The 27,131-nt window shown below is 39.4% G+C and overlaps 1 protein-coding gene across 2 annotated transcripts in view; it reads right to left on the bottom strand.

The window, feature by feature from the left end:
• PRKCA (protein kinase C alpha) overlaps positions 1 to 27,131 on the bottom strand; it is a 122,134-nt gene that overhangs the window by 50,022 nt on the left and 44,981 nt on the right. For both annotated transcript variants that reach the window (XM_065647649.1, XM_065647650.1), the window contains exon 3: positions 19,552 to 19,634. In XM_065647649.1, coding sequence (XP_065503721.1) covers positions 19,552 to 19,634 — 83 coding nt within the window. The remainder of the gene's footprint in view (positions 1 to 19,551; positions 19,635 to 27,131) is intronic.

The following is a 27,131-nucleotide window of genomic DNA, read 5'->3' as shown; positions in this document are numbered from 1 at the left end:
CAACATCCGCCGGACCTTAAACACTGTTTATACAGGAAAGTGAGACACACCCAAGAAGGAATCAGAATCAAGGCAGGGGAAAAAGGGAATGACTCCAAATGCTCTTTCAGAAGACATCGCGGCTGTAAATTGAGATAATGTTTAGCGTGTTAAGTCTTATGAAAGCATCTCTGTGACCTCAAACTTCTTGACTGCTGACAACAGCAAAAGTGAAACACCATCAAGATTTAATTTGAACAGCCAGACCTGCCCTCAGTTAGTTCTAATGTGGTTTGAATGAAGGTCTTCACAACTATTAAGTGATAGATTTGAGCACATAAAGGCAAGTTGATTTGCCAAAAAAAAAAATCTCAGAGTAGCTGATGAACGTATTGCGAAGCTACTGCTCTCGCCTCTGAGCTTCTTCACCATGCGAGGCTCTGAATAATAACTGGTTTACATTTCCCACTCCTCCTCGCAGTGCAGAACTCCCCGTTCTCCTCTAAAACAGTGAACGCTACTGAAGAACCCAACGCTTTATAAACACACACCTTACATGTTCTCACTAAACCCTTCCCCGCTTATTTCCATCACACCTTGGCTCCTTCCCACCTCCCCCGGCAGCATCTGCACACGTCGGTCCCCTTCCAAGCACAGGCATTTATGTGTCCGGATGTATCGCTACGATGCAATATCCATATACATCAACATATGGTTCAGAATCTAACGCCAACCCTGCTAACTTCTGTGCGTATTTGTTTGTGGAGACTGAGCACTGCGGGAGGGTGTTTCCTGAACAGTGGAACAGGAATCCAGAGAGAAGTTTTAAGTTCAGACACATACTTCTTTTTTTTACTTCCTTTTTTTTTTAAATGTTTTTGCATTGATGTTTCAACAGCACAGTTTTTAAAAACTGCACGTTGATCTTCCTGAAAGGAGAGAGGACTCCATCTTCCTGGAGAAAGGGATCTGAGAGGAACTGTTCAAGAAAATCAGGCTGCATGGGGAGCGGTTACAACCACCTACTTTTTTTTGGAGATGACAGGCATGTGTCATTTTAAAAGGTTTCTCCTCTAAATGCTTTGTCCTTACTTTTTAAATACTTTTAAGAGGGCTTTAATCATCAGGGAGGGTATTCACACCATTACCATCAGGTATCTCTGCAGTAAAACATCTGCAGTTGTCCCTTGGAAGAGCTTTCTGTATTCTCTACTCAGCTTACAAGGTATTTAATTGAAATGCTGACTTCTGCATGTCCCTCTCGTCACAGACCCCAAACCACAAATACCAAACCCACCTAACACACAAAATACTGCAACCCAGGACTTGACCTATCCCTCCAGAAAAGAGGGCAGAATGAAGCTCAACAGCTGTGGAAAAGCACAGGAGTAAAATCAGGGTTGCAATGAAGCTCTGCAGCCACAGTGCAAGAACTTTATATTTGTCATCACTTCATTCAGTTCCATATATCACAGCTCAAGAGCTCATCTAAACGCCAAGGCCAACAGTACACTTGCTTTTCTGTAATTTGTAAAGAATTTATAAAGAAAGACCACTCAGATATGACTCTACAGACTGATACAACCATGGAGGAAATAAACGGCACTACAGTGCAATGTTTAGTTAAGGACTACAGAGCAGGCATGTATGAAAATTGCTTGTCATGTATGAAAGCAGAATAAGTGCATTTTTCCTCATCTGCATGCATTGTAGATGTTCAAAAAGAAGAAGAAAAGAATCTGCTCTTCCTCTGTAATCCCAGTATAGAGATTAATACAGGCTTTCTCTAGCACTTCTAGCTAAGCCTTTGTAAGGCTGCATCAAAAACAATTATTAAAATTAATCCCAGGTACAAATGGAATTGCACAACATTAATCCTGCTAAAAGAAAAATCTGATACACTAAACATGTGGAAGACTGACACAAGGAGCAAAAAAAGGAAAAAAACAATTTTTGAAAACCAGTTTTGCTAGCACTGGTCAAGTGATGGGCCAGTAGAAACAGGAAAATTAGTGTTGTCAGCAAGATGCACGTCTTCCTTCGACAGTGGCCATTTGGGCATCAATTTAGACATTCACAGCCTATGAAGAAGTGGCTGGAGGAAATTAGCTGAAGATAAAATAAAATATAAAAACTGTGGAGAAAAATCCTTCCGTAATAGACTACTCCGAGTGCAAAACATGGAAAAACTTAAATGCAACGCAAATATTTCTAAATTGGCAGCCAGAAATTACATTGTCTCCAAGAGTCCTTACGAAACCTCACTTCAGCACGGAAGATCTCTCCTCACCATTAAATGAAACAAAACCAAGGAGACAATAATAGATGTCCTCCAGATGAACGCGTTTAAAAAGCAAACAAATGGTTTTGGATAACACTTTTACAATGTGCATAATCCAAGGTATTAGATGGCATTATAATGCAATTAGCACGAAGTTACTTAATAACAACGTAAACGCTTCAATGACAGTTTACATTGAGAATTTCGTACTCAGGAAAAAATACGCCTCATACATGGCTCTTCACTGGGCATCTGATTTTTGGCAAAAATAAATTAATAGCTGAATATCAGATTCACACTGAACACTTTGCCTGTTCAAAAAAGTGAAGATGCACTGCATCGAGCAGCGTATTATTCAATGCCCTCTGTATGGACTGTGTGTCTTGCACAACATACCTATAATGATGGTGTAAAATGTCCTGTAGTCCCTCTGAGCCAAGACTAACATTAAATATCGCTTGGTAAAAGGGGCTTGAGGTAAATCTGTAAATTTTGTGAAGAGGAAGGGACAGAAGGTATGAAGCTGTAGGACTAAGCCTCATGTGGCTTCTACAATCCTAACCAGATCTACAGCGCGTCCACCAAACTCACGGAGGAGTTGTGCAAATAAAAAACAATTCCTGGTACAAAAATAAAATATACTTTTTCAGATATAATCAATGTCTCAACCTTCTCCCCACATTCTGGACATTCATGTTCAGCCAAGATCATGTCTGAAGTGCTAATTCCACTTGGATTTTAGTTAGAACTATTTACACTGCCCTTCGGTGAGATTTACGCCAGATATAAGGTCTACAACGGTCGGTCGTGACGGATAATGACAAAGCACTTGTTTGCTAGAGCAGACTCAGCCTTTGCAGGTGCTTTTGTAACCTGACGTATTTTTCAAGCCCAGCCCAGTCGCTGTCTCTGCATCCACGACCCTTCAGACTAATTCCAGAGAAACCAATTCTGTGGATGTAACCCACAGAAGGACAAGCCCCAGTTCAACCGTCAGACACAAACAGTATGTTACACAAACAGCCCAGGAAATTAGACTTGCAGTAAAATACAACACGCGGTTACAAGATAAAGAAAGGAATAATAATGTGTTATATATTTACAAGACCATATTATCTTCCCTAAACATGTTTTGAAAAGTGACTAAAACAAATGTGTCTATTAACCACTGCTACTGTTAGTCCCAAATTCACCCAATCACTTTAAATTCATTCACGTCTTCATACCCTTGCCCACAGTTTCTGCCATTACCTGTGCGCCTGGCTCGTCAATCACACTATTAAAGATTGGCACCTCTCTACTTACATTCATCGCTTTTCCCTTTTCCTTCAGCACTTAGCATCATTAATTTATAAGTCTCATTCCATTTGACTCCCACGGCTACTTTAAGCATGACAGAGCAAGGTCTGGCTTTATTTATTTTTTTTTTTTTTTACATATTTCACGTCAGGCACAACAAATGAGGCTACTCGCCAACAGCAACGCAGCATTAAAAGAAAAGCTTAATAAAAGTTTAAGTACACAAACTATAAACACAGTTCTATGCTGCATTTATACAGCATTTTTATTTATAATATAGCAGCATCTGAAACAATTAGAACATTTTCCACGCAGGCACATTCTCATCCCTGTGTTGTATGTTCTATTTGTAAAGCTGCATTAAAGCGTTTAGAGATGTTTTATTATCACAGTAATATTATTTGTATCAAAAAGATCTTTTGAAATCGAGTACATTTTGAGTCTGTCAACCAGCTGATACTCCAAAATACACTGTCCTGCAGAAAACAACAACTCCGTTCAGCACAATTCATTTAACTTATTAGCTACTGCCAGACACAGCGGCCGCTTTTCTTATCGAGTCATCTGGGCAGTTTCAAAGGTCACAGCAAACCTTGTTTGTTTGTTTGTTTAAGATTTTTCAAGTAATCGCTGTTCTAGAACCCCAAATTAAAACAAAAAGAGGCAAAATAAAGGTACCACAGCTTTTCCTTGTTTGTAAAATCAACAACAAACCAATTTCATCTGGAAGGCACCGAACTATCGCGCAGAGATTTTACATTACGCAACCAGCAGCCCTGCAAATTACTAAATACCTACAACTAAGAGAACAGAAAGAATCACAACAGATTTGATCAAATATGACACTTGTCTGTGCAGCTGAGACCACTGATCCACTCATTTCACAGACTGATTCCAGACACCATCAGTCAGAAGATGATCTCTCATTACTACTTTTTGCCTTGTACTGATTTTATATAACTGAAGTCTCACCCAACAAATAGCTGCAAGAGCAATTCTCAAATGCTCCGAAAGCCAAATACAAGCAGTTTGCGTGATCGAGAGAGGTTAACTCGGAGTCCAGCAGCTGTGCGCTTGTTTTTTCACTTTATATTTGACATGGCTATGTTACCGCTCTCCATCTTCTGGCCAGCGTTTCAGCTGCATCCCATTCAGCTGTGCTGGTGATCTAGGGACGGTGGCAGAGGCTAATCAAGTATAGATTTAAAATGGCCTGAGTGCCTTTATCCAATCATTTAGCCTATCATTTCTCCTTTCACTACCAATCTATATACCACTTATGTCTGACTCCTGCTCGAGATGCAGTTCAACCTTCTGATCGACCTGAACGTTTGTACTTTATTTTCAGCCTGCCAATTAATAGGTTTCAGAACCAACACTCGCTACCAGTACAGAAACGTTCTAGTATCTCCTAAAACATGTAACATTGCAGGACTTTTTTTTCTTAAACAATGTCAGTGATTAGCCCAAGCACATCGAACAAATTAAAAAAAACCACCACGAAACCGCCTCTCTCTAAAACTACGCTTTAACCAGTGGAAAAAGAAACTTTTCTGTGGATAAATGGGCGCCACATGAATATGAAATCAGTCTGCTGACAATGAGATATTCCCATTGTTGGGGCCCTATGAATCCTGAAGCACAGACATCTGCTTCCCGATCTCTGGGGTTTTGAATTATTTTTAAACTCTGAACAAAGAACACTTAGTACCACATACTTTCAGTTTCACAGCTGGGTTATTTTAGGAAGGCAAAAAACTCACTGGAATATAACTTTCTTATTTTGAAATATTTTAGCTTGAAGTTATTAGTCTGTCCCCTGAGAATTCAGAACATCTTAGAACACTTGTTTTAAATATTCAGTATCTTTCAAAGACACAATCTTCTCACATGGCCTTAAAATAAATGCCTGAAATATCAGACTATAATAACCCAAATGAAGCCCTTACTAAGGAAGAGATGCGGTTTCTCCCTGATTAAAAAAACTTATTCTCCCAATCTCCAATTCCCTCTCCTCTAGAACATTTCCTGAGGATGAGAAGCAAATACCATTTATTTTTACAGAGCTTTGTGGAGGCAGAGAGAGCGACAGACTCCGCAACACAGGGGGTCTGGAACAAATCTGAGCTCACGAGAATGGGGATTCTGTCCCGTTCACTGTATGATCCAGGCCGGGCTCATTTATTGTGTCTAATTAACGATCTGTAAAATACCTGTGGTAAGAGGTAAGCTCCAGGAATTCCTCAGCACAAAATCAGACTCTGAATTTCTAACTGATGGGGAAACCGTCAGAAGAAAGAAGCCGTCAGATGAATTAATTGATGCGACACAGTTTAAGCCACAAAGACTGAGCCGCGGGATGGACTAAGTGTCCTGACAAGCCACGTGTGGTTTCCTGGAAAAATCAGCCTAAAAACTGGAAAACGAGAAGGTAAAAAACATGCAACAAGCTCAACAAAATCTGTGCTAATATTAAAAGCCTGTTTTTGCGTTTGCTACTGTTTCATTACAGACTTGATGATTGTTTCTAGGTTCTTAATGAATTCAAACTTAATTTACTTCCAGTAACATCTAGCTTTAGTAAATTTTCATCTTACATATTGACAATGAAATTGAATTTCCCTCTTTATTGCAGCATGATGAATTTTGTAGCTAAACCCCAAACTTCAATTCAAAGTGCTTAAGAGACAGTCCATCAACCTTCACTGAATCACCCAAACAGCAAAAATCACTGCTTGTCTCCTGTTGTTCTGCATTGCAAAGAAACACATAATTTTATTTCCTGCACAACAATCAAATTTCTTTTAAAATACCATTAAATGCGTTTTAAGGAAAACTGTGGGATACCGTTGTACAGTTACAGCGTCCGAGGGTTTAATCACAGAGGATATTCTGGATTCAGCAGGTTTGCGCAAGGTCAGGGCAGAGAAATGTCCCAAAGGAAAACCCAGCACAGAAAAGCCGCACAGTTCACAAGCTGCTTTAGCTTCACCCAGGCTCTTGCTTAAGACAGGCAGTGGTTTAAATCTGCTGGACAGTTATTTCCAACAGATTAATCTGGAGAATAAAAACTGGTTGTATATTGGGCTCTTCCATTGTTTTAACTCACTCTCCCGCGTGAACAATGTAATTAGCGTAATCTCAAAAAATACATTAGCATGATCCCCAAAAATGCTTTTTTGTTGACAAGACGTGGAGCACGCTGCTCTGTTCACCAGGCCTCAGGCTGCAAAGGAACTCGGAAGGCCGCTAAAAAAAAATTTCTAAAAGATTAGCCGGGCAAAAATGATTTTACCATGTAAAGTAAAGGTGCTCGATCGCCCCAAAACTTCTGCCAGCTGGTTAATGAAGATGCTTTGGCAGCATCTTGTGCAGAGATGGTTTCCAGCAAGAAATGAAACACCATCTGCACGGGCAGAGAAGGGAAAAATAGTGGCTTTCTATTAAAGAGGAGTTCTTGACCCAGCATCCAATTGAGAGGAATGTTAGGGGTCAAGAGAGTGAGAAAAGGATAAATTATTATGTTAAAAGCGTAATTAATTAATCGAAGCTAGCAAACAAACACCGACGTGATGGAAAGGAAAATATCACTATAAAAGGCCAGTCAAGTGAAAAGCCTTTAAGAACAGCAGTGGAATCAAAAAGCCCTGTTTACTTCATTATAGAGCAGAAAAGAACTATTACATATGACTGACAATGTCACTAGAGGCAGGACATAACCAAAAAACCTATCAGCAGTCCATACACTTCATTGAGTTTCTCTTTTGCAATCTACTCAAGCCCAGAAATCTCTTATCTAGGGCTAAAATTTAAGAAGGGTTTCAAGTTTCTGTTATAAGTGGAAAAATACCCATTTTAATTTCATCTTAGTTATGCAGATACGCATTTTTTTCCTAACATTTTTCAAGCAGACAGTAAGTATTGCCTCAAGAGATGACAATTTCTCTTGAAGGAACTGTACAGACTAATAACACGCTTTGAAGAGTATTAAGGAGGTCAATCTATCCAATTCACTTTAATTGAACTAGACGCAGACGGTATATGATTTAGTTTAATTAGGCTGTAGATAAAGAACATCTCAACATAAGGCACGCCAGTCAAGGATAAATCATTAAATAGCAGCATATACTTGAAAATGCGTAAGGCCAAAAAATTGGTTCATAACTGAGAACGCCGGTGCAATAGCCCTTCAAAAGATTGGTCTCAGGAGAAAGAATAAGAAAAAACTTCACAGGCGACATATAAATCTCTGGTAAACTAAGAAAAGAAAGCATTTTGAGAAAAAAGTATTTATTACAAAAGTAATGCTGCTTCTTTCATTATAGATCCATAATACAATAAGGCATAGTACTGTACCACAAACTATAGTTACAATTAAATGGATTATCCTACCCATCCATTAAGGAGATCTAATTATGGAATATCATTAGCAAGGACTTAATTCAATTTTTTTTCTTTGTTTTTTGATTACTACCTATTAGTTTTCTCCCTTTATTGACAGACTTCACTTTTAAGTTGTTAGTTTTTAAGTCAGAAGAGCATTAACAGACTTTGAAGCCTGGTTTTACTGGGACAATTTTGCGCAAGGTCAGAGCTAATGAAGAAATCCAGTTAAAACATTTCTTTTTTCACAGTCTCCTTTTTTTATATTATTATTATTATTCTAGCAAGTTTTTGCAACAATAGTTTCTTGCCACTGGCCTTATTTACACCCCCACCTCTTTTTAATCGCGAGAAGAAAATGTACGGGAGAGGTGCCTGAGGACTGGAGGAAAGCAAATGTCACTCCGGTCTTCAAAAAGGGCAAGAAGGAGGACCCGGGCAACTATAGACCGGTCAGCCTCACCTCCATCCCTGGGAAAGTGATGGAACACCTTATCCTTGGTGCCATCTTAAGTCATATCAAGGATAAGAGGGTCATCAGGGACAGTCAACATGGCTTCACCAAGGGGAAGTCATGTTTGACCAACCTCATAGCCTTTTATGAAGACGTAACAAGGTGGATTGACGATGGCAGAGCAGTGGATGTGGTCTACCTTGACTTCAGCAAAGCATTTGACACCGTCTCCCACAGCATCCTCACGGCAAAACTGAGGAAGTGTGGACTGGATGATCGGGTAGTGAGGTGGACTGGGAACTGGCTGAAGGAGAGAAGCCAGAGAGTTGTGATCAATGGGGCGGAGTCTGGTTGGAGGCCTGTATCTAGTGGAGTGCCTCAAGGGTCAGTTCTGGGACCAATACTGTTCAATATATTCATCAATGACTTGGATGAGGGAATTGAGTGTACTATCAGCAAGTTTGCTGATGACACCAAGCTGGGAGGAGTGGCTGACACGCCAGAAGGCTGTGCTGCCATCCAGCGAGATCTGGACAGGCTAGAGAGTTGGGCGGGGAAAAATTTAATGAAATATAACAAGGGAAAATGTAGAGTCTTGCATCTGGGCAGGAACAACCCCAGGTTCCAGTACAGGTTGGGGAATGACCTATTAGAGAGCAGTGTAGGGGAAAGGGACCTGGGAGTCCTGGTGGACAGCAGGATGACCATGAGCCAGCACTGTGCCCTTGTGGCCAAGAAGGCCAATGGCATCCTGGGGTGTATTAGAAGGGGGGTGGTTAGTAGGTCAGAGAGGTTCTCCTTCCCCTCTACTCTGCCCTGGTGAGACCTCATCTGGAATATTGTGTCCAGTTCTGGGCCCCTCAGTTCAAGAAGGACAGGGAACTGCTGGAGAGAGTCCAGCGCAGGGCCACAAAGATGATTAAGGGAGTGGAGCATCTCCCTTATGAGGAAAGGCTGAGGGAGCTGGGTCTCTTTAGCTTGGAGAAGAGGAGACTGAGGGGTGACCTCATTAATGTTTATAAATATATAAAGGGTGGGTGTCACGAGGATGGAGCTAGGCTCTTCTCGGTGACGACCAACAGTAAGACAAGGGGTAATGGGTTCAAGCTGGAACACAAGAGGTTCCACTTAAATGTGAGAAGAAACTTCTTCTCAGTGAGGGTGACGGAACACTGGAACAGGCTGCCCAGGGGGGTTGTGGATTCTCCTTCTCTGGAGACATTCAAAACCCGCCTGGACGCCTTCCTGTGTAACCTCACCTAGGTGTTCCTGCTCTGGCAGGGGGATTGGACTAGATGATCTTTCGAGGTCCCTTCCAATCCCTAACATTCTGTGATTCTGTGTGATTCTGTATGTAAATACTGCAAAGCTCCTTTAAAAAAAATGGGGTGGCTGTGTAACATCATCTATTTTAGGCAAAATACACGGTACCTATAGGCACATTTAGTTTTTATTGCAGTTGTAGTCTTACATACTCTTTATTTTTGTGTTAATGGAACAGTTTAAATACCGAGTTTGTAAATCAAGCACAGTTCATTAAGCACCGAAAAGACTCCCACTGACTTAGATGCAAATTTTGTACTAATCTTAGAAATGCTGAGAAACCCACTGGTTCTGAGACCTTTTCCTGCATTTGTCTTTACCATCCAGATTTCCAAAGCAGTGTGTAGCATTTAGTACATTTTGCAGAACTCTAATGTTAGCCTGTTCAATTCAGAGAAGCTCCCATTTATATAGAGAGATTTCCCTTGAAAAATAACTGATTTCTTAAAATTGATGCACTGAGCCATATTACTTGCAGTACTGAGGGGTTTTTCCATTCAGATATTAGTGTAAGTATAATGCTTTTTAAACATGTAGCTACCATAAATACTTTATGATATATGGTGATAATATTTATCCAGCAATAGGCATGCAATTGCATTAGAAAAAAAAACCAGTGCAAACACCATCTATCTTATTATTTTAAGCAGCACATAGCACACCACACAGTCCCAGCTCAGGTGTTCATGATTTATTAGCCTCATTTTCAAAAGCACCAAGTGCCTCCTTGCAGCTCCTGTTGACTCTGCTGGTGAACACAAACGAGCATGTAAAATTCACAATATCTGTGCGTGTACGTCAGATGTGTGTGCATGGCTGAGGAACTTCATGTCCTCTTTAGAGTAGGGCAAATTTTGCCAAAAGGCCTTGATTAAAAATAAGAAAATCATAAGTTAAAGATACCTTCATGTGCGGCATTCTCAGAAGACAAAAAAATCTCCTGCTTATTAAGGAGAAACTTCATGTGATCATTTTGAACCACAACTTCAGGAAGTGTTTAATTTTTGGAAGCCTGTATTGATCAGGATGCTTTGGTCTTTTACTGCAGTGACTAATAACCCAAATTCTTGGAGTGTGTCCCAACAGTATTGGCAAAACAAGCAGTAATGAACCTGAGCGGATGGACCACTGAGACAGGAGCGGACAGATTAAAAATATAAAATGCAGTGCAGTGACAGCTAGTGTGAAAAAAATTAAAATGGCACTTTCTTCCTCATTCATTTTAGAACTACTTCAAAACAAACTTGCATTATAATACCCATTTCTGGACTGTTATGGCACCAAAGTGACTTAATTTAGATATGCAACATATCTCCTCCATAGGGTGCCCGGAGTACTTTGGGTATACGCTCTGGCGCAGAAGTCGTCTCCTCATTTGACCCCAAGGCATTTATTGTTGCCAAATACAAAGCACTAGGAAAGACTCTGATTTGATTCGAGCTTGTAAGATCAGTAACCGGCTGTACTTTCTCACAGAAGAGCAAAGGATTAGCCTGGAATGGTAGAATAGAACATTTTCTACCCCTCTCATCCTAATAACATGCTTCCAGCAAATTAAAAAAAAAAAAAAAAAAAGTATGTGTATTCCCATTTCTCTTAATTTCACCTCTGTGTGGCATGTTTCTAAATTAAGCATGTTAAATATAAAGCCCTTTGCGTGTGACTGAGGTCTTTCCTATTATTTATCGCAAATCCCCTTTCCACGGGAATATCGAACAAAGTCTGTTGATTGCGCAGCTCTTTTTCTTCTCATGAATGGCCCAATCATGCTCTTGGCACATGAAGACACAAGTGACAGATGTTAAACGAAACCGAGGGATTATACATTTCTCCTGAAAGTTCCAGGACTGCTTTCATTTCTGCTGTTTTAACCACAGGCCTTCTATCTTTTTTCCTTCTATCTTTTTTGCTTCTCCTTCTGCAAAGCGTTTTCCTTCCTCTCGCGCCCAGAGCCATCTGGGAGCTGTGGGCACCTCGGCAGAGGATGCCAGCAGGATGCAGAGCCCATTCAACTCTGATTCTGGTTGCCAACATTAAACCGGAGCACTGACTTAAATCTCAATCTTGAGAACAGAATTTCATTTGGTAGAACAAGATCGACATGACAAACAGAATAAACTTGGAGAACAACTATAAATTCAAGTCTCTGGTTATTAAAATTCTTATTTGTTTTAATTAAGTGAAGCGAAAAGCTTTTTAAGACGTTAAAAAAGGAATACTGTTAATGTGTGTTGACAAATGGGATTTTAGGCTTCAGATTTAACAATACATTTACTTGTAAGTAGGTCAATCTGTAGGTACTAATATAGACCTTGAAAAATAAAAGTGGATTTCGACTAAGGAAGCATTTTATAAAGCTGTTTATAAGAAGAGATAGCCAGGTCTTCCTCCTGTTGTGTGCTAGAACTGTTGGGCTCAAATTATCTTTAATTAGCTGCAAAGAATTTTCTCGGGAAGAAAATGATTTGGGATAATCCCAGATGCCAAGCGGGGAAAAGGATTTTCTAGGAAAAAAACATTCTAGAAAACTCTTCTAGAAAAAAACCCCTATGACAATGAAACTAAAACTCCTCTTCATAAACACTACATGTATATATGTATAGCCTATATAACGTAGGTTTTGTGGATATTCTCATGCATAACTGCTCCCAACTCCCTCCAAACTCATCAGTGCAGTCAGGTTGCTTTTCAGCCTACTTTTTGAACAATGTGTATTGTAATTTTTAGTTCTACAAAGAAATGACTCAGTAAATTCTTTCAATAATACGGCAACACTGTGTTGCTGTGTTATTTATGCAGATTAATTTACTTGGGCTGTTCTTTTGTCTGCTTTCAAAGCCCCCGAGGTCAGACTTCTGAACAGCAACACATTGCAAAGCACCTGTAGAACCACGTGTAAGGAAGATCTAAAGCACAAAAACCAGAGCTAGAATATTTTCAATAGGTTTCTTCTTTCCTAAATATTGTTAATTTGAACAATACAAGTTAAACAGTTAAATATGCACCCCATTTTTAAACTAGATTTTTTTCTTTGAAAATGAGCGAACCATAATAAAAGTAAGTGTGGCTAAAAACAGAGATCAGGAGATTCTATTTTCAAGAAGTATCAGAGTATTAACACCAAGTTCCTAAGTATCTTGCACTAATTCCACACTTTTTTCATTAGTGTTGGGGCCAAGCAATAGGAACGGCTCCTTTCCTACTGGAATGGCCAGAGTTAAACATTTGAAAGACTGGGGAAAAAACGTTTTTATTTTTTTTTTCACACGGTCCTATGCATTCTCTAGCATCACAAGGACAAAGAGAAGAAGAATATGGACCACATGGAGTGCCGGTATGTGACTTCCAATTCATATACTTGCAATTAGACACCAAAAAGAAAATTTAATTATAATAAAGCAACTAGTTGGATAGAAGAAGAGGCTATTTGCAGACCAAATATAGATCATTTCCCATCTCATTATAACTTTCATAAAAAAACATTAAGACCCTAAGGTTCAGAAAATGCTTTAAGAGTTACATAAAAATCACTTTTAAAAGTGCATTGCTTCTAGTAAGCTTAGATTTTAGATTTTTTTTTATAAACTCTTCTTAATTAATGTCCTTGAATGTAATAATTCGCTATTATTCTACCAGTCCTCCAGTGCCAATAGGGTGTAACCTAAATAGCTACCATAATGAGGTTTAAAAAACTCCAAGTTTGGGGCTTTTCTATTTTCTTTTAAAGAAGGAACTAAAGTAGTCAGAGCTATGCATACGCTTTTTGTAACTATTTTTACAGAAGCTTTTATGTCCTTTCTGGTCCATTCTTTGCTGGTCTGATGCTCCTGTTGCCATAGGAACAGCCCTGGAGGTGGTTTTGTTACAGATTACAATGGTTTCCCCAACACAGAGAAATTTCTTTCATATCTTAGCTCAGCAGGTACCTTCTCATGGGGACAAAAAGAAAAAAGAATAAATCAATCTCTGACTCTCATACCTATTAAGTTCTCATTACTAGAATTTATTATATGCTTTTGCTTTTAGTTTATGAGCTCGGCCTGTGATCACTGGTACTTCAGAGATTAAGTTTCATTACTTACATGGGTCACGCTACAGTTTATTTATTTGCAAGGGAATAGCTGAAATCAAATGATGAAAGGAGTCACGACTGGCAAAATGATACTTCAATGGAAGCATCAGGATTTTGGTTTTCAGTGCAAGTAATCTGCAGTTGTTTTAAATTGTTTGTATCAAGTTTCATTAGGTTGTTCTAAAAATCTGATCAAGTATAAAAATGAGAAAATATTTTTTGACAACGGTATCATCTAACACACATTCCCTGATATCACTGGCTATTTGAAGACAAATCCAACCTTTTCCAAAGGCTGAAGAAAAATCTGTGAACTATTTGGACCTCTTAAAAGTATCACTCCAATAATAGACAGTGAAAATTAAGAGATACCAAACAAAATAAGAAAGGCATGCCCAAGAATCAAACTAAACTGTTTTTGTTTATGCAAAGCTACCCAAATGCGTTACTGGGACCCATTAGATAAATGGGGTTCAAATGGAGCTCTCACCAGTCAGGATGTCTCTGTCTCCCCTCTTTGCTTTTCCATCTCCTTATTTCTGGGCCAAAACACCTCGATAAAGGCACTTGCTCTCTCCTACCAAGCCCAAGCGGTTCTTTTTTCCCCAACCCCACAGGTACTTTACTGGAGTTGTGTGATTTATAGGAAGAAACAGCAGCTGTACCAGTTGAACTCAGCAGCCATTAGCAAATCTTCCCCAGCACCCCAAGGGAAGAGCTCCCAATAACAACTTAGGAAAATCACTGACATTTTTAGATTCATCATTTATATAAATTTCCTAACTCTCTTCAGCAGTCCTGTCTCTGTTTAATTATTAAATTTTTAAAAGGATCGCCTGTGTTATACTGTGTATTGCACAGCTAAAACCTAGAAAATAAAACTATAAACTCTCATTTTTTATCATACGGTTATTCGGCATTTGAATCATTCTGGCATGGGTAAAAAGCTTTCGAAAGCTATGAACTGTCAGAGCTCAGAGACCGTAACAAAAACCTTGTCAAACTCCCCGTCCAGTGTCTCAGGTACGAGGTCCATCAGCCGAAAGACTAAAGAGCTGCAATAAGACCTAAGCCAAGGTGCCTTTGGAGTCACAGCCCTTGTGTCCATCCACGCTTTTCCCAAAAACTGGGTGCATAGAAGGAGAAGATTCACATGGCTCTTTTCAACACCGCAGTGAAATTTTTTCCATGCGTCTTCTGCAGCTGGACAATCCGACAGAGTCGGTTCTGGGACTGTGCTACAGGGCTGGGGATTACGAGGAGTTATTACGAGGAGTTCATTAACTTGTTCCTTTGGAATTTAATTCTATTTTTCTTGAGAATCATCCGCTCTAGCTTAAAAGCCATTTCAGCTGCAATAAAACCAGCCTGGGCTTTAATTTAGGAATAGAAGGTCCAACTGTTTTCTCAGTAGATGATAAATGCAAACGTGTTCCAGTACACAAACAGCGTTCAAGTAACTCGTGAAGCTGCTTCCAACTCCTTTAATGATGGGATTTAGGCGAGCAGGGCCATGAACACCTCTGCATGGGCAGCTATGGGCAATGAAAACCTGCCCTGAAGGAGCACGGACCCGGCTGGGCAATAAATAACCCAAGCATGGGCAGCGAGAAACCACCCGCCCGAGGTGAGGAGCAGATTTCTGACCGCGGGGATGGACAGAAGGTTCAGAGGGTGACATATGGCTGGAATTCATTTCTTGAGACGGGTGGGAAAAATAGCACTTGGATTCTGAAGCATCTGGTAAGGGGAGAGGAACGTCATGGGCCATCGGACGCTGTGCTGTTTGAGGGGGAAACTGAGGCACGAGCTCCCTGCCAGATACCCGAACTTCCTTCAGATGCTGCTGAATATAAGCAGAATACATACTCAGTACATACAGAGCCCTTCTGGGGAGATTTCCTCCTTTAATTTTTCTCTCTTCTATCGAAAAGGAGTCTTACTTCAGGACTGATTCTCTTCAAATTGGAATTTGTCAATATCCTCCAATACCACTATTTCATTATGAGCCATTATAGCTGTGCACAGCATCATTTAAAAACCACTTCAAAACAATTAGAAAAATTATATAAGTAAGTTTTCCCTGCAGTTAATTTTTAAGGCTCTGAGGTCAAAACCAGAAGCACGAAACCTTGATTTCTCCATAAACAACTCTGGACGCTCTGCAGAGATTCAGGAGTCAGCAGAATCACAAGAAATAAAATCCCACAGAACCTCACAGTTGTGTGCATTCGCTTAAGATAATAAGCTCCCAAATAATTTCAATATCAAGAGGCTTATCGACTTTAAAATCTTTCCCATATCGATCCCCTCCAACATCCATGAGGTCGGTTACTCTGCCAAATGGGATGAGATGGCTTTGCTGTTTCATTTGCCGTAAGCCCACATCTGTATCTTATCAATTCATTCTCTTCTAGGAGCTTAAATATTAAGAACTCACTGCAATTCTGGGAAGCAAAAAATCAGGTTTAATCTCCCTTGACTGTCCAGTTGCTTGCTCTCATTTAGATTTATTTTTTAATTTCTATTTATTCTGCTCATAAACCTCTTTTAGATTCTGGATTATAACCTGAAAGGAAAACAGTGCTGATCCATGGACAGTGATGTCTGAATTCTTGTGCACTCTATATGAAGTTTTATAAATTCATACCGAAAAAAAATAATACAGCCAAACAGTTCTAAATTGCTGGTGATTATTGTTTAATTCTACGTGGCACAGAATTGGGAAAATTTTAATAAATCACATGCATTTTGACAACACTTTCTGGTCACTATGTTCCAATAGCAAAGGGAACAAAGATTTAACTCTCAATTTTAAATTATCCTTTTTGAAAGAAACTTGACCAGTTATTCTTTAATATTAAACACGTCTTAATGCTAGTTACAGCAGCAGTGAATTTCTGCAGTTGCTCTAACATTTTTACAGTAATTCACTCAAGTTTTAAAGCATTTCATCAATGATTTAAAATAGTTTTTCAGAACACCAAGCAACCTTCCAAAGCAAGTATGTGCACTGGAGACGATGCTTCATGTAACTTTAAAGTATCATCACAGCAGCCTTGAAATGCAGGAGCTGTTAAACTGCACTCGGTAGCATCACCATAAAAGAGCTGGCCATGGAGAGATGAATAACTTCTATTCAAGTGACAGAGAGCCATTAGAGAGCAGCAAAATAACTTCCTGAGCTGGGATTTTGCTAAAACATCAGAGCTCACACCATGCCAAGTATTAGGGAAATGTAAAATTTTTTGATTGTGTGAGTTTTTCTGTCATCTGAAACAGGATATTGTTCCCCAGACACCGTCTTTTCAGTACTAGTCAAGGACGACCACTTTATTCACGAGCATTATTTCCTTTTTGGCACAAACTCAGACTTTTCTGCCTCATGTTTCAGCTAGTCTGAGTAAAGCAAAAAGAAGATGATTTTAAGCTTTTCTTCTTTTACACTCACCTTTATCAAGGCACTTAATTTTAAGGTAAGAAAAATAATGTGCTCTCTCTTTTACAGCAATAGAAAACCGTAGCAAATAAAAATGTTACACGAGGAGACAATATTTGTACACCACTATTTTTAGCGTGACACAGACCACAGGCCTTTTCTACAGCTGAGTAGTCAGTTTATTAAATACTCAGCTATACGGCATGTAAGGAAGGCTAGGAAATGAGAAAAAGTGTGTGGAGAGCATAATCTGAAATCCATTTTGTTTTCTGAATGACTGTATTTAAATACAAAGAAATGAAAAAAAATACTTTTGTTGCAACTGTTAAACTTATTTAGAGAACTTACGGAAAGTGTCGGTGCAGCTCCCCCTTCCCGCAGGGGATTCCTGCGGCCAAAAAATGTTCTGAAAATAACTATGTGACAAATCTCTCCGCACACAATTTATTTTGAATTTTCCTGCCCCACAAACCCCACTGCTGGGAACGGCTCCGTCTCGCGGTGCCAGGGCACCTCAGGACACGGCTATAAATAAATCCTTGTCACCATGTCCCCAACGGCTTTGGCCACGGCGGGGACGCCTGTGAACACCCACCTGCAAGAAACGCCCCCTTGGCTGTTAAAGGCGGTTTTGTTTTGTTCCAGGAGCAGAAATGTTTTGTATATTGATATAATTATTATAATTTTAAATTATTGCTCTGGAAATTTTCATTTTATTAATGACAATAATTAGCCTTCTTACAATGGATGGAAAGGCTACATCATGCAAAGGTGCTGGAAAATTTGCAAATTAATTGTGCACCTGCGTGAAATAATTTAGAAAATTGCTTTTTAATATGTAAAAAACCTGCTAAATATTATGAGAAGCTTTATAGCGCACTACATTTCAGAGCAAAGCTTGTACTAACTCAGATAGGAGTAAGTTACTGAACTGTGAAAGGGTGGACGTTATAGCCAAACACTTGACTAAATGAATGTATAACATTCTACAGTCCTCTTTGTGTAATAGGACCCACTAACATAGCTCTATTTCGTAAAACATATCTATTTCTGTTTGCTTTCAATCTTCAAAGTGTTTTTGAGATATCGCTTCTGTGTAAATATTGAAAATGATCATTTGGTAACCCAAATACTGAAATAAGGCATGAGGCTGATTTATTTAATCACCAAGGCCAAAAATACCCAAATCACAAATTGCAGTCAGCAATATTAAAGACTATTAACAACCTGCCACATACCAGATTCTATAATCATGAAGAGATTCTCAATAAAATTAAGCATTTTTCTTATGTAGCTAAATTCAGATTATGTGAAATGTTTTTAAAAAATCAACTTTTCAAAATTCTTCTCAGTTCTTTGATGTTTCTCTGCATTTAAATTTAAAAATGAGAAAACTTTTTAACATCTCAAATTTTCTGAACCCCTTTTGGCTTCTGCCCATTTACTGTTCACTGATCTCACGGCTAGCATATTAAAACAATTCACAAGAAGCCCATTAAAATCTTGCAAGAAAAGTCTTCTGGTGCATTTCATCCAAGGAGATAATAGCCTCCAATCCAGAGCATGAATGTGTTATAAGAAACAAAACAGAGCCATTCAGACAAAGAACGCTCGGAATGTATTGTTCCCATAAGCAGATGTTAAATTACTTCACTGTAAAGTGGAATTTGCAAAACTCAAAGGAATGTTATTTTCATGGGAACAAACAAGATTAGTTTATTATTTCGGCAGGGTGACACAAAATCCTTGTACACGTCTCGCCATGTAGGCAGATGTGTTGAAAGTAAAAACTGGTTGTTGGCCAAAGTAGTATTGACAGAGCAAAATACGAGGGGCGTATCCTGCCTGGTGCTCAAGTGTAAATGTAATTGTTTCAAAAACTTATAAACCAGCTGGCTCAAGATTAATCTGTCATTTAATTGGTGCTATAGATCCTTGTGTGCAGAGAGGACGAGGACCTGAGTCAGCTCTGAACACTTACCTGGAGATCAGATGGACACAAAGCAAGCTCAGAGAAAACCTCAGCCTTTCCTGAGAATTGTTAATATCAAATACATCCAACATAAAGCAAACAAAACTAAAATGCTGACTTCATGCTTGGGTAAATACCTCCGCGTTGTCACATTCAGAGGAGTATTGTTCTTGGTCACACGTTTATTGTTGCTTTTCTTACCAAAACCAGATCTTACAGTCCATTAAACCCCTCGGACTACAATTATTTATCAGAAAGAGCCTATGGATATTGTTCGTAATTCATTCTCACAGGTGTAATAACACAGGAATATGTGTAAAAGCAACACATTAAATGTCTGTGTACTCACATCAGTGTCGGGGCCCTTGTCAGCCCCAGGACAGGAGAAGGTGACGAACTCATGGCACCTCTTGTGAACCACGAAACAGCAAACTGGTCAGAAAAGGGAAAGCAACAGTTAGAACGGCAGTTTTCATTACAGAGGAGATAAAACTTAGAGTCATATATTTCACCTGTAAGCCAATGAAAGAAAGCAGAGCCTGACGTTAAATAACGACACAAGAAAGGCAGATATGAAGTAGACAATATAACTAAAGAGGAGATAAGCATGTACGTTTCAAAATCAAGACTTTACACGATGATAATTTTTTAATGTTTAAGACAGCCCATAGTGCTAAAATATAGTGTGGGATGAACAATTCTATAGAGGCAGATTTCCTGAACCTAAATCCCCATCTATAACAAAACTGTTGATGTATTTTCAGACGAGAGCCGGGGCATTAACAAGGAACGTGAAGCTGGAATGAAATATGTCCTTGGGTATGAGCTTCGTTCACCTGCACGTCTTGGTGAAGGTGTCTACGAAGATCCGATGTCTTCAGTAGTTAATTACGTCTGTGAGAACCCAAAGCTCTCAGCGAAGACTGCCGTGGAGAACAAAGTGTTCTCCTATCACGGAATGGCAGGAGATAATGGGAAAAGAAAATTAGCTCCCGATTACAATGTGATCCCCATTCAAAATTTATGAATGATCTGAAATGACTTTTTCTTTCTGAGATAAGGAAAGCTTTTTTACAATTTTAATTTAATTCTGTCATGTGGCTGAGGCTATACGTTGTCACATGGCAACAGGTCACACATGTCCCCCAAACCACATAATAAGCCCAATTTGCTTGAGTGTGCTTACTTTGAGCAGCAGCTGGTTTAGCTTTTCACCCTCACTACAGGTACTTTCTTAATGTTAAGCTTAGTTCAGCTATTTCACAACTGGTCCACATTTCAACAAAACAGAACAATCTGGATTTGAGAATGTGAAAATCTCGAAATAAACATCATACCATCAAGCAATGAGCCAGGAGACTATAATGAAAAGATTCAGAAGTAATTCACAGTTTCTTCACAGATACTACTTTCCCTGAACACTTTAAATTTTGCATTTCAAATACATAAAAATACACTATTTCAAAGGACACTTCCAAAGAATAAAACAGATTTCAATTGATTGGCAACTGCAAACACTGAATTTCCTCAACTTTGGTGGAAATCAAATTAAATTATCTCAGTTTTTCTAAACAGTTCATTTCACGAGGCATCTTCAACGGTTCTCTTTCCCATTTAAAATATACATGGATTTATTTCACCTCATGAAGAGAGCTGAGAAAGACGTTATCAAGTTCACCTTCACGTCACTGCCAGCAAACACTGACGGTTCCATCACAATTCCAGGCTGGAATTACAAAGTCTAATCATCCTTATATCTTTTTCCAGCTATTTTTCATCCTCATCCCATGCAGCAATTGTTTCCAACTGTTCTATTTCTGACACGGCACATGTTTATTCTTCGGGCAAATGGAGCAAAATGGGCTTTGCTCCCCTGATTCCAGATAAGCTCTGCCGACTCCACATAAGCCAAAGTTGTGGCTCAATGTGTGCTGCCCACTTGGATGTCTAGTTTGTTAATCAACCTAAATCCCAGTGAATCCTACAATTATCATTTCGATAGCTTGTTTCTATCAACTGAAAGATCACTAAGCGGCAATTACTACTAATATTACTTGCAGCTGAATAATGTTTCGCTTCCAAATTGTATTTTTGGTTACAAATCTTCCCCTCTTGAAGACAATAGCCTGATTTATGTTTGCAGGAGTAAATCACACGAAAAAAAAATAATCTCGTTACATCCCTCAGAAAACAAAGAAGTTGACTAATTACTTTTGTATGCAGTGATCACACAGTTGCAAAATACAACATAATAATCTATGCAAAAGATCTGAGAAATGTCTCTGGAAAGGTGGTCGAACTGAGCTGCTTTACCGACGCCTGCCTTTCAAACTCGGCTCTTGGGCTGGTGCTCCAGCTCTGCCTCTATTCAGCAAGAGTGTACATTAAAAAAATTCTGCATATTTGGGCATCTATTTTGGGCAACATTTATGAAATACTGTAATCCCATCCTACCTCCGAGCTGAACAGCCTCTCATAGCCCGTTAAAGAATTCATTCAACTAAAGACAATGTTGACCTTGTTTTTAATTTCATATATCATGAGTATCAAGATAGATACGTGGGAAAACTAGTGCCACTCTTCGTTCCATGAACTTTAGCTACTAACTTCTGTGGAAACGATGCTAATCACACTACAATGGAAACGTCACTTCAGCTGTCAAAATAAGTAAAGCAGACAGTGTTTGTCCTTTTGGACTTTAAGCTACACTTCAAAAAAAGTCACTTATTAAAGCTTCAATCCTCCACATTGACTACTGAACTTCTTAAAACTCTTCTGTTCAGTCCGCTAATTGGCTGCTCTGTGCACTATTTTCCTTTATTTCCCATTTCTGTTTGTAATGGATTACCTGCCTCCAAAGAACTTGGTTCCTTGGTAAGCAATTCAAAAGCATCGGACCTGTCGCACCTTTCGAGAACACTCAAATGAGAACCAAATAGTTTGAAATAAACAATGGAAGAGGCAACTCTCATGGAATCATAAATCTAAAGGAAAAAGGATAAGGGTGAACTAAAATCTCTTGTTAATAGTCAATATTTCCATACATAAAATCTATCATCCAAATTTTAATTTTCAAATCCAGCCATTAGTGTATTTTAGCATTAGTTTTTAAAGTCGTCTTCATTTCACAAAGCAATACAGCGTTACAGAATTCATGTAAAAATTTACTTAGTTCAGATAAGTATAAACAAAATGTTATCTGCTTAAAATAAAATTTTTTTAAATGAATAGAGATGAAAAATAACCTCTCGCTTGTTTTGAGAAGACGTTAAGAGCTTCACAGCACCTATTGCAGCTGTTAAGAAGTCACATTACGTTCACCACCTTCTTGTAATGAAAGCTGTATTGCACTCTTCACAGAGACTGCCGGGAAATTTGTTGCTTTACATTTCAAGAAGAGTGTAAGCAGAAGTGAGCTGGCACACATTATGCAGAGTAGCTCAAGTGCAAGTTGTATCTCAAGGCCGACAGTTAAAATTAAAAAGAAAATTATTGAGGTATTTTCATGTTTTGACAGCGTGATTTTGATCTGTGCTATATATCACACGGCGGGGAGATTCCATCCTTCCCAGCTCTGGGCTCACCGGAGATAAAATAATCTCTCAGCATCCCAGGGAGGGAGGAGAGAACAGACCTGGCTTTGTCTGGCAAACGCAGGCTCAGAGCAGCTCTCCGCTGGCACGTGCATCGGCCAGGATGGGCCCTCGCCCTCCGTCTTCCCCCAAAGCTGCGGAGAGCAGAAAACGCTGAATGGGTCTCATGAAAACAGGGAAGAACGTGGTCAGGAGCACGCAATGCGTTCTCGAAGCAAACAAGCAGAAGCACTGCGTGATTTGTGGGATTTATGGTACATAATGGAGGGCAATTCATTCTGTCCAACACTTCGCTGCCAGTGCACAGTACTGAGAAAAACATGTTATTAATATTATATAGATATATAGTCATCAGTCACTTCGAGTTACAAGGCACTGCCATAAATAAATTTCAAACTGTTTTCTAAATTATGTGATGTGCAAAGGTTATAATGATATATTGTTGGGCGAGAGTTATCTGCTAAAAACTAGTTACTAATAGCTTTCATATATGACACAGACTGGTGAGGCAGAAATGAAATATTACAATAATAAATAATCTTCTCTAGTAGATGATCTATAAAGGAGACAAGCCGTTGCTGAGCTCCAGTCCCCCCATCATTTAGCCATGTCTGAAGAGCTCTACAGCCACAGACATCCCAAAGGACTAGAGGCAAAAACGTCAAGACAAAAGTAATATACTTGACAATTTAGAATTATTCAAAAAGTCCAACAGATATTTAAAAGCACATTTATACTCCCACTTGTGGAAGAAAAACAACAGGTTAGATGAACCTTTCCAATAGAATTTAATATCTTTACTACATCACAGTATTTATTTATTCAGTACAACGAATTCAGCTGCAAACCTGAAGGGCGGAGAGAATTTCTAAGACAGTAACTGAACTGCCAATTATCACCTATACAGAAATTAACGAGGTTTTTTCAAGTCAACTTCGACTCATTTTTCTAATGGTCAAGACTATTCTCCCAACTCAAATAATGAATTTATAAAATCTTAACCACCGTAAAAATCGTGTATTATCTTCCCAGCTACACAAAATTTAAAGCTGTGGCTCCGCTGTTACGATATGATTAGTTGCCCAACAACAGGTGTACATATTCTCACCTACATAATTCAATTCTAGGTTTCACGTACCGGTTCTTCCCAAGGAAGCGGCAGAAGGGGTCTGGTTGGCAGCAATGGGGAAATTAGGTACACTCAGTATTTGTTGCTGGGTTTTGACCAAGAGTTGATTCTGGACTATGGAGTTACAACAGAAGGACAATAAGCACAAAATCACTCTCTGTGTACACTAGAGAACTTCCAGGGCCTCTACAGTAGCTTGGGGCACTGTGTAATTTTGATGTTGCTGTTTCACATGCTTTGCATTTTCGGTGAGGCCACAGAACTTCCCCGGGGGCCCATATCACTGGCTGACTTGTGTTTGCTGCACGACACCAAGCAATGAATGAATTTGTCACATGGCACGCATCAGTTCATCCTAAAATTAAATATTGCAATTAAACAGAAATAGGGTACTACTTCAAAATAGACAAATCGTTTAAATAGCAACTACAGTTGTTATTTAAATAAGTGGTACTGTTTAAATAAATTTTTAAGGAATAGATTAAAATCAGGCACCGGGAATATTTCCAGAGCAAGAAGAGTAACAACGAAGAAACAGGATTTAACAATACTTATCTTTTTCATTTTCTGAATACATTATAACTCATAAAAAAATATGAAAATCCCTTTTATATTCAATATAAACAAGGCTGTAGATTAGAAACCAAACAAAACTCAGAAGAAGTGCTACCTTTGAATGTTACTAGCATACCGACTGCACGGGGAATTTTTTAAAATTACATTACCCTAACTTTTTCAACATATATAACACATCAGCTAGGGTTTTTTTGCCAATGTTTCACCCCATTTAGAAGAGAGTTTTATCTCAACAGAGTAGCCAGGCTAACACTACCTGCTAAATGCAATCCTTCCACTTGGCATTTACAACCCCCTTCTCACCAGAACAGGCTACAGCCCCCGCGAGATACAGCCTGTTCCAGGATAACACGGGCAATAAGAAAAACAACCGTCCCTCCCCATCACCTTAACCTGTCACTAAGCTTCTTCCAGCTCTTCTGTAACCCACGGGCTCACCCAGCACCTGTACAGCGCTGATCTGCACGGATTATCTTTATTCTCATTGCAATTCCTACAAACCTCACCCACCTTCTCCAAGCCGCGCCCAAAACCTACCTTGAAGCCAAAGTCTACGGACTACATGAAATCAATATTGACAAATTAGGGCCGATTCCTACTTCGAAGCTCCAAGTCTGCCACTCAATAACTGGTTTGCGCATCCTCAGGTTCACACACCTGACCTTGCTGCACAGATTTTCTTTTCCAATTGTGTCAGGTTCAATTAGGCTAAATAAGCAGAGGGAAGGACAGAAATAAGATCTCTATTATATATTTTTTTAAAATTAAGGGAAAGTAAAGGTTAACTGTAATAATATCTTATTTGTGTGAAGGGATTACACAGATCGTCTGGACAGCTTTAACTCCTCAGGTCATTAACTCCCTTACACTAAGTACGAAATGGATGCTGGGGGTAAGTAGCTTTGTGAGACCTGCAGCTGTGTGCAAATACAGAACGTGTGCAGGGCAGGGAACGCACAGACTTCTTCCTTTACCCAAAGAACCTGTGGTGGTACAGTGGCATAAAATTATAAATATATACCTACAGCTATATAAGTAACACATTTTTAAAACAGTTTGGACTTTGTGAAATACCCCACGTAATATATTCAGAGGTACCTGAATACTATATTCAGACATACACTACACCAAGTTTGTCATTTCTGCCTCCCACTGCAGGGAAAAGAGGGTACACGATATCTTTTTCCGCTAAAATGGTATCACAAGGTTTGCAAAACTGAGGAAGGGTTTCAAAATATAAAAGTTTTTAATGTAATATAAAGTATTCAACACTGTTTCAATCTACTTATTAATTATGTACTTTTTAAAAGATGGAGAGACCTTGCTAAAATTTCACAGAGCTATTAATCTCTCTCCTTTGAGGTGTCCCATTTCGTAACCCAGAAGTCATCTATCAAAATTGGTGCTGAAATAGCTATTTTAAGAACTTGCAACAGCAAAAAAGATGACCCACAACCACAGACCTTTTTCTATCACTTCTATAGTTTGAATTCATTTTATTTTAAAAATCTGCTGATCCTGACATGTTGTCCGGCAGTGACAAAGCCCCTCGGGGCGCCCGCTATGATCTGCTTTGGAGCTGTGTACAAGCGCATCAGCCAGGAACAGCGCGGCTCTTTCAATTAAAAGAACTAACACAATGTGAAAGCCCAGAAATGTTTCTTTTGAGCACTGAACACTAGTTCTTCAGATTTTTCTACCAACTTAGCATTGCCCTAATCGCAGAAATAGCATGTCTTAAACAAAGCAGCTGCCGTCAGTTTGATACGTTACCTAATGCATAAATAGAGCGAGCGGTACAAAGCAGCGCAGGCTGTACGTATTTTAAGGCTGCATAAAATGATGGGATACAAGATGAAAGCGAGCCCCAGAATGCAGCTGTTGGGGTTTATTTTGTTTAGTAACACAGCTGGAATCCTGGATGCCAACAGAAAGCAAAGAGCTTTTGGAAAATCACGGTAAGCGCCACCACCAATGCAGCAAGACACGGTCGCAATGAATCCCAGTCACGTCGTCTAGCATGAAAAGAAGTCCTCACCGAGTAAGACCTTGGCTAAATCTAGGAGCAGCTGCAATGGCTTTGCTCTTACAAGCCCTGTCCCCATCACACGCCACGTTCTGCTGCTTCTGTCTCCATGTCCCCAGCCCAGGTCCAGCAGGATGGTCCCAGCCCAGGATGCTGACATGGTCAGAGCTGCTCCTCACTGCCAGCCCAGCCAAAAACCAGATTGTTCGGGCATGAGGGGCCTAATGCACCGCAGACAAACGTCGGAAAGCCTTATGAAATTTCTTAATCTTTCATCTCACGTTAAATCACCCGCACAGTCAATTTAACGCAGCCCGCGCCACGTCGCACAGCGATGTCCGCATCCCTTCACCGCTCGAAGCACAAAACTGATGAAATGCGGAAACATGCTAGTGCAGCTCTAAGGTTTTACTGTGAGGTTTTAAGAAATATTTTAGAATATTTTAGTGCTAATACTATAGCTTGTTTTTCTCAGCACTTCATAATTTAATGATGTCAAGCCACCGGTGGCTGTAAACCAAAACATTTCCTTCTTAGAGTACAATTTGTATGGACACAAATATAACAAGTGAAATGCCAGATCCAAATGCCAAGAGCTGAACATT

This window comes from Caloenas nicobarica, chromosome 18, assembly GCF_036013445.1.
Source record: "Caloenas nicobarica isolate bCalNic1 chromosome 18, bCalNic1.hap1, whole genome shotgun sequence".
Classification (NCBI taxonomy): Eukaryota; Metazoa; Chordata; class Aves; order Columbiformes; family Columbidae; genus Caloenas; species Caloenas nicobarica.
The sequence above is the reverse complement of the archived record's forward strand: the minus strand, read 5'-3'. Positions and strand labels throughout refer to the sequence as shown.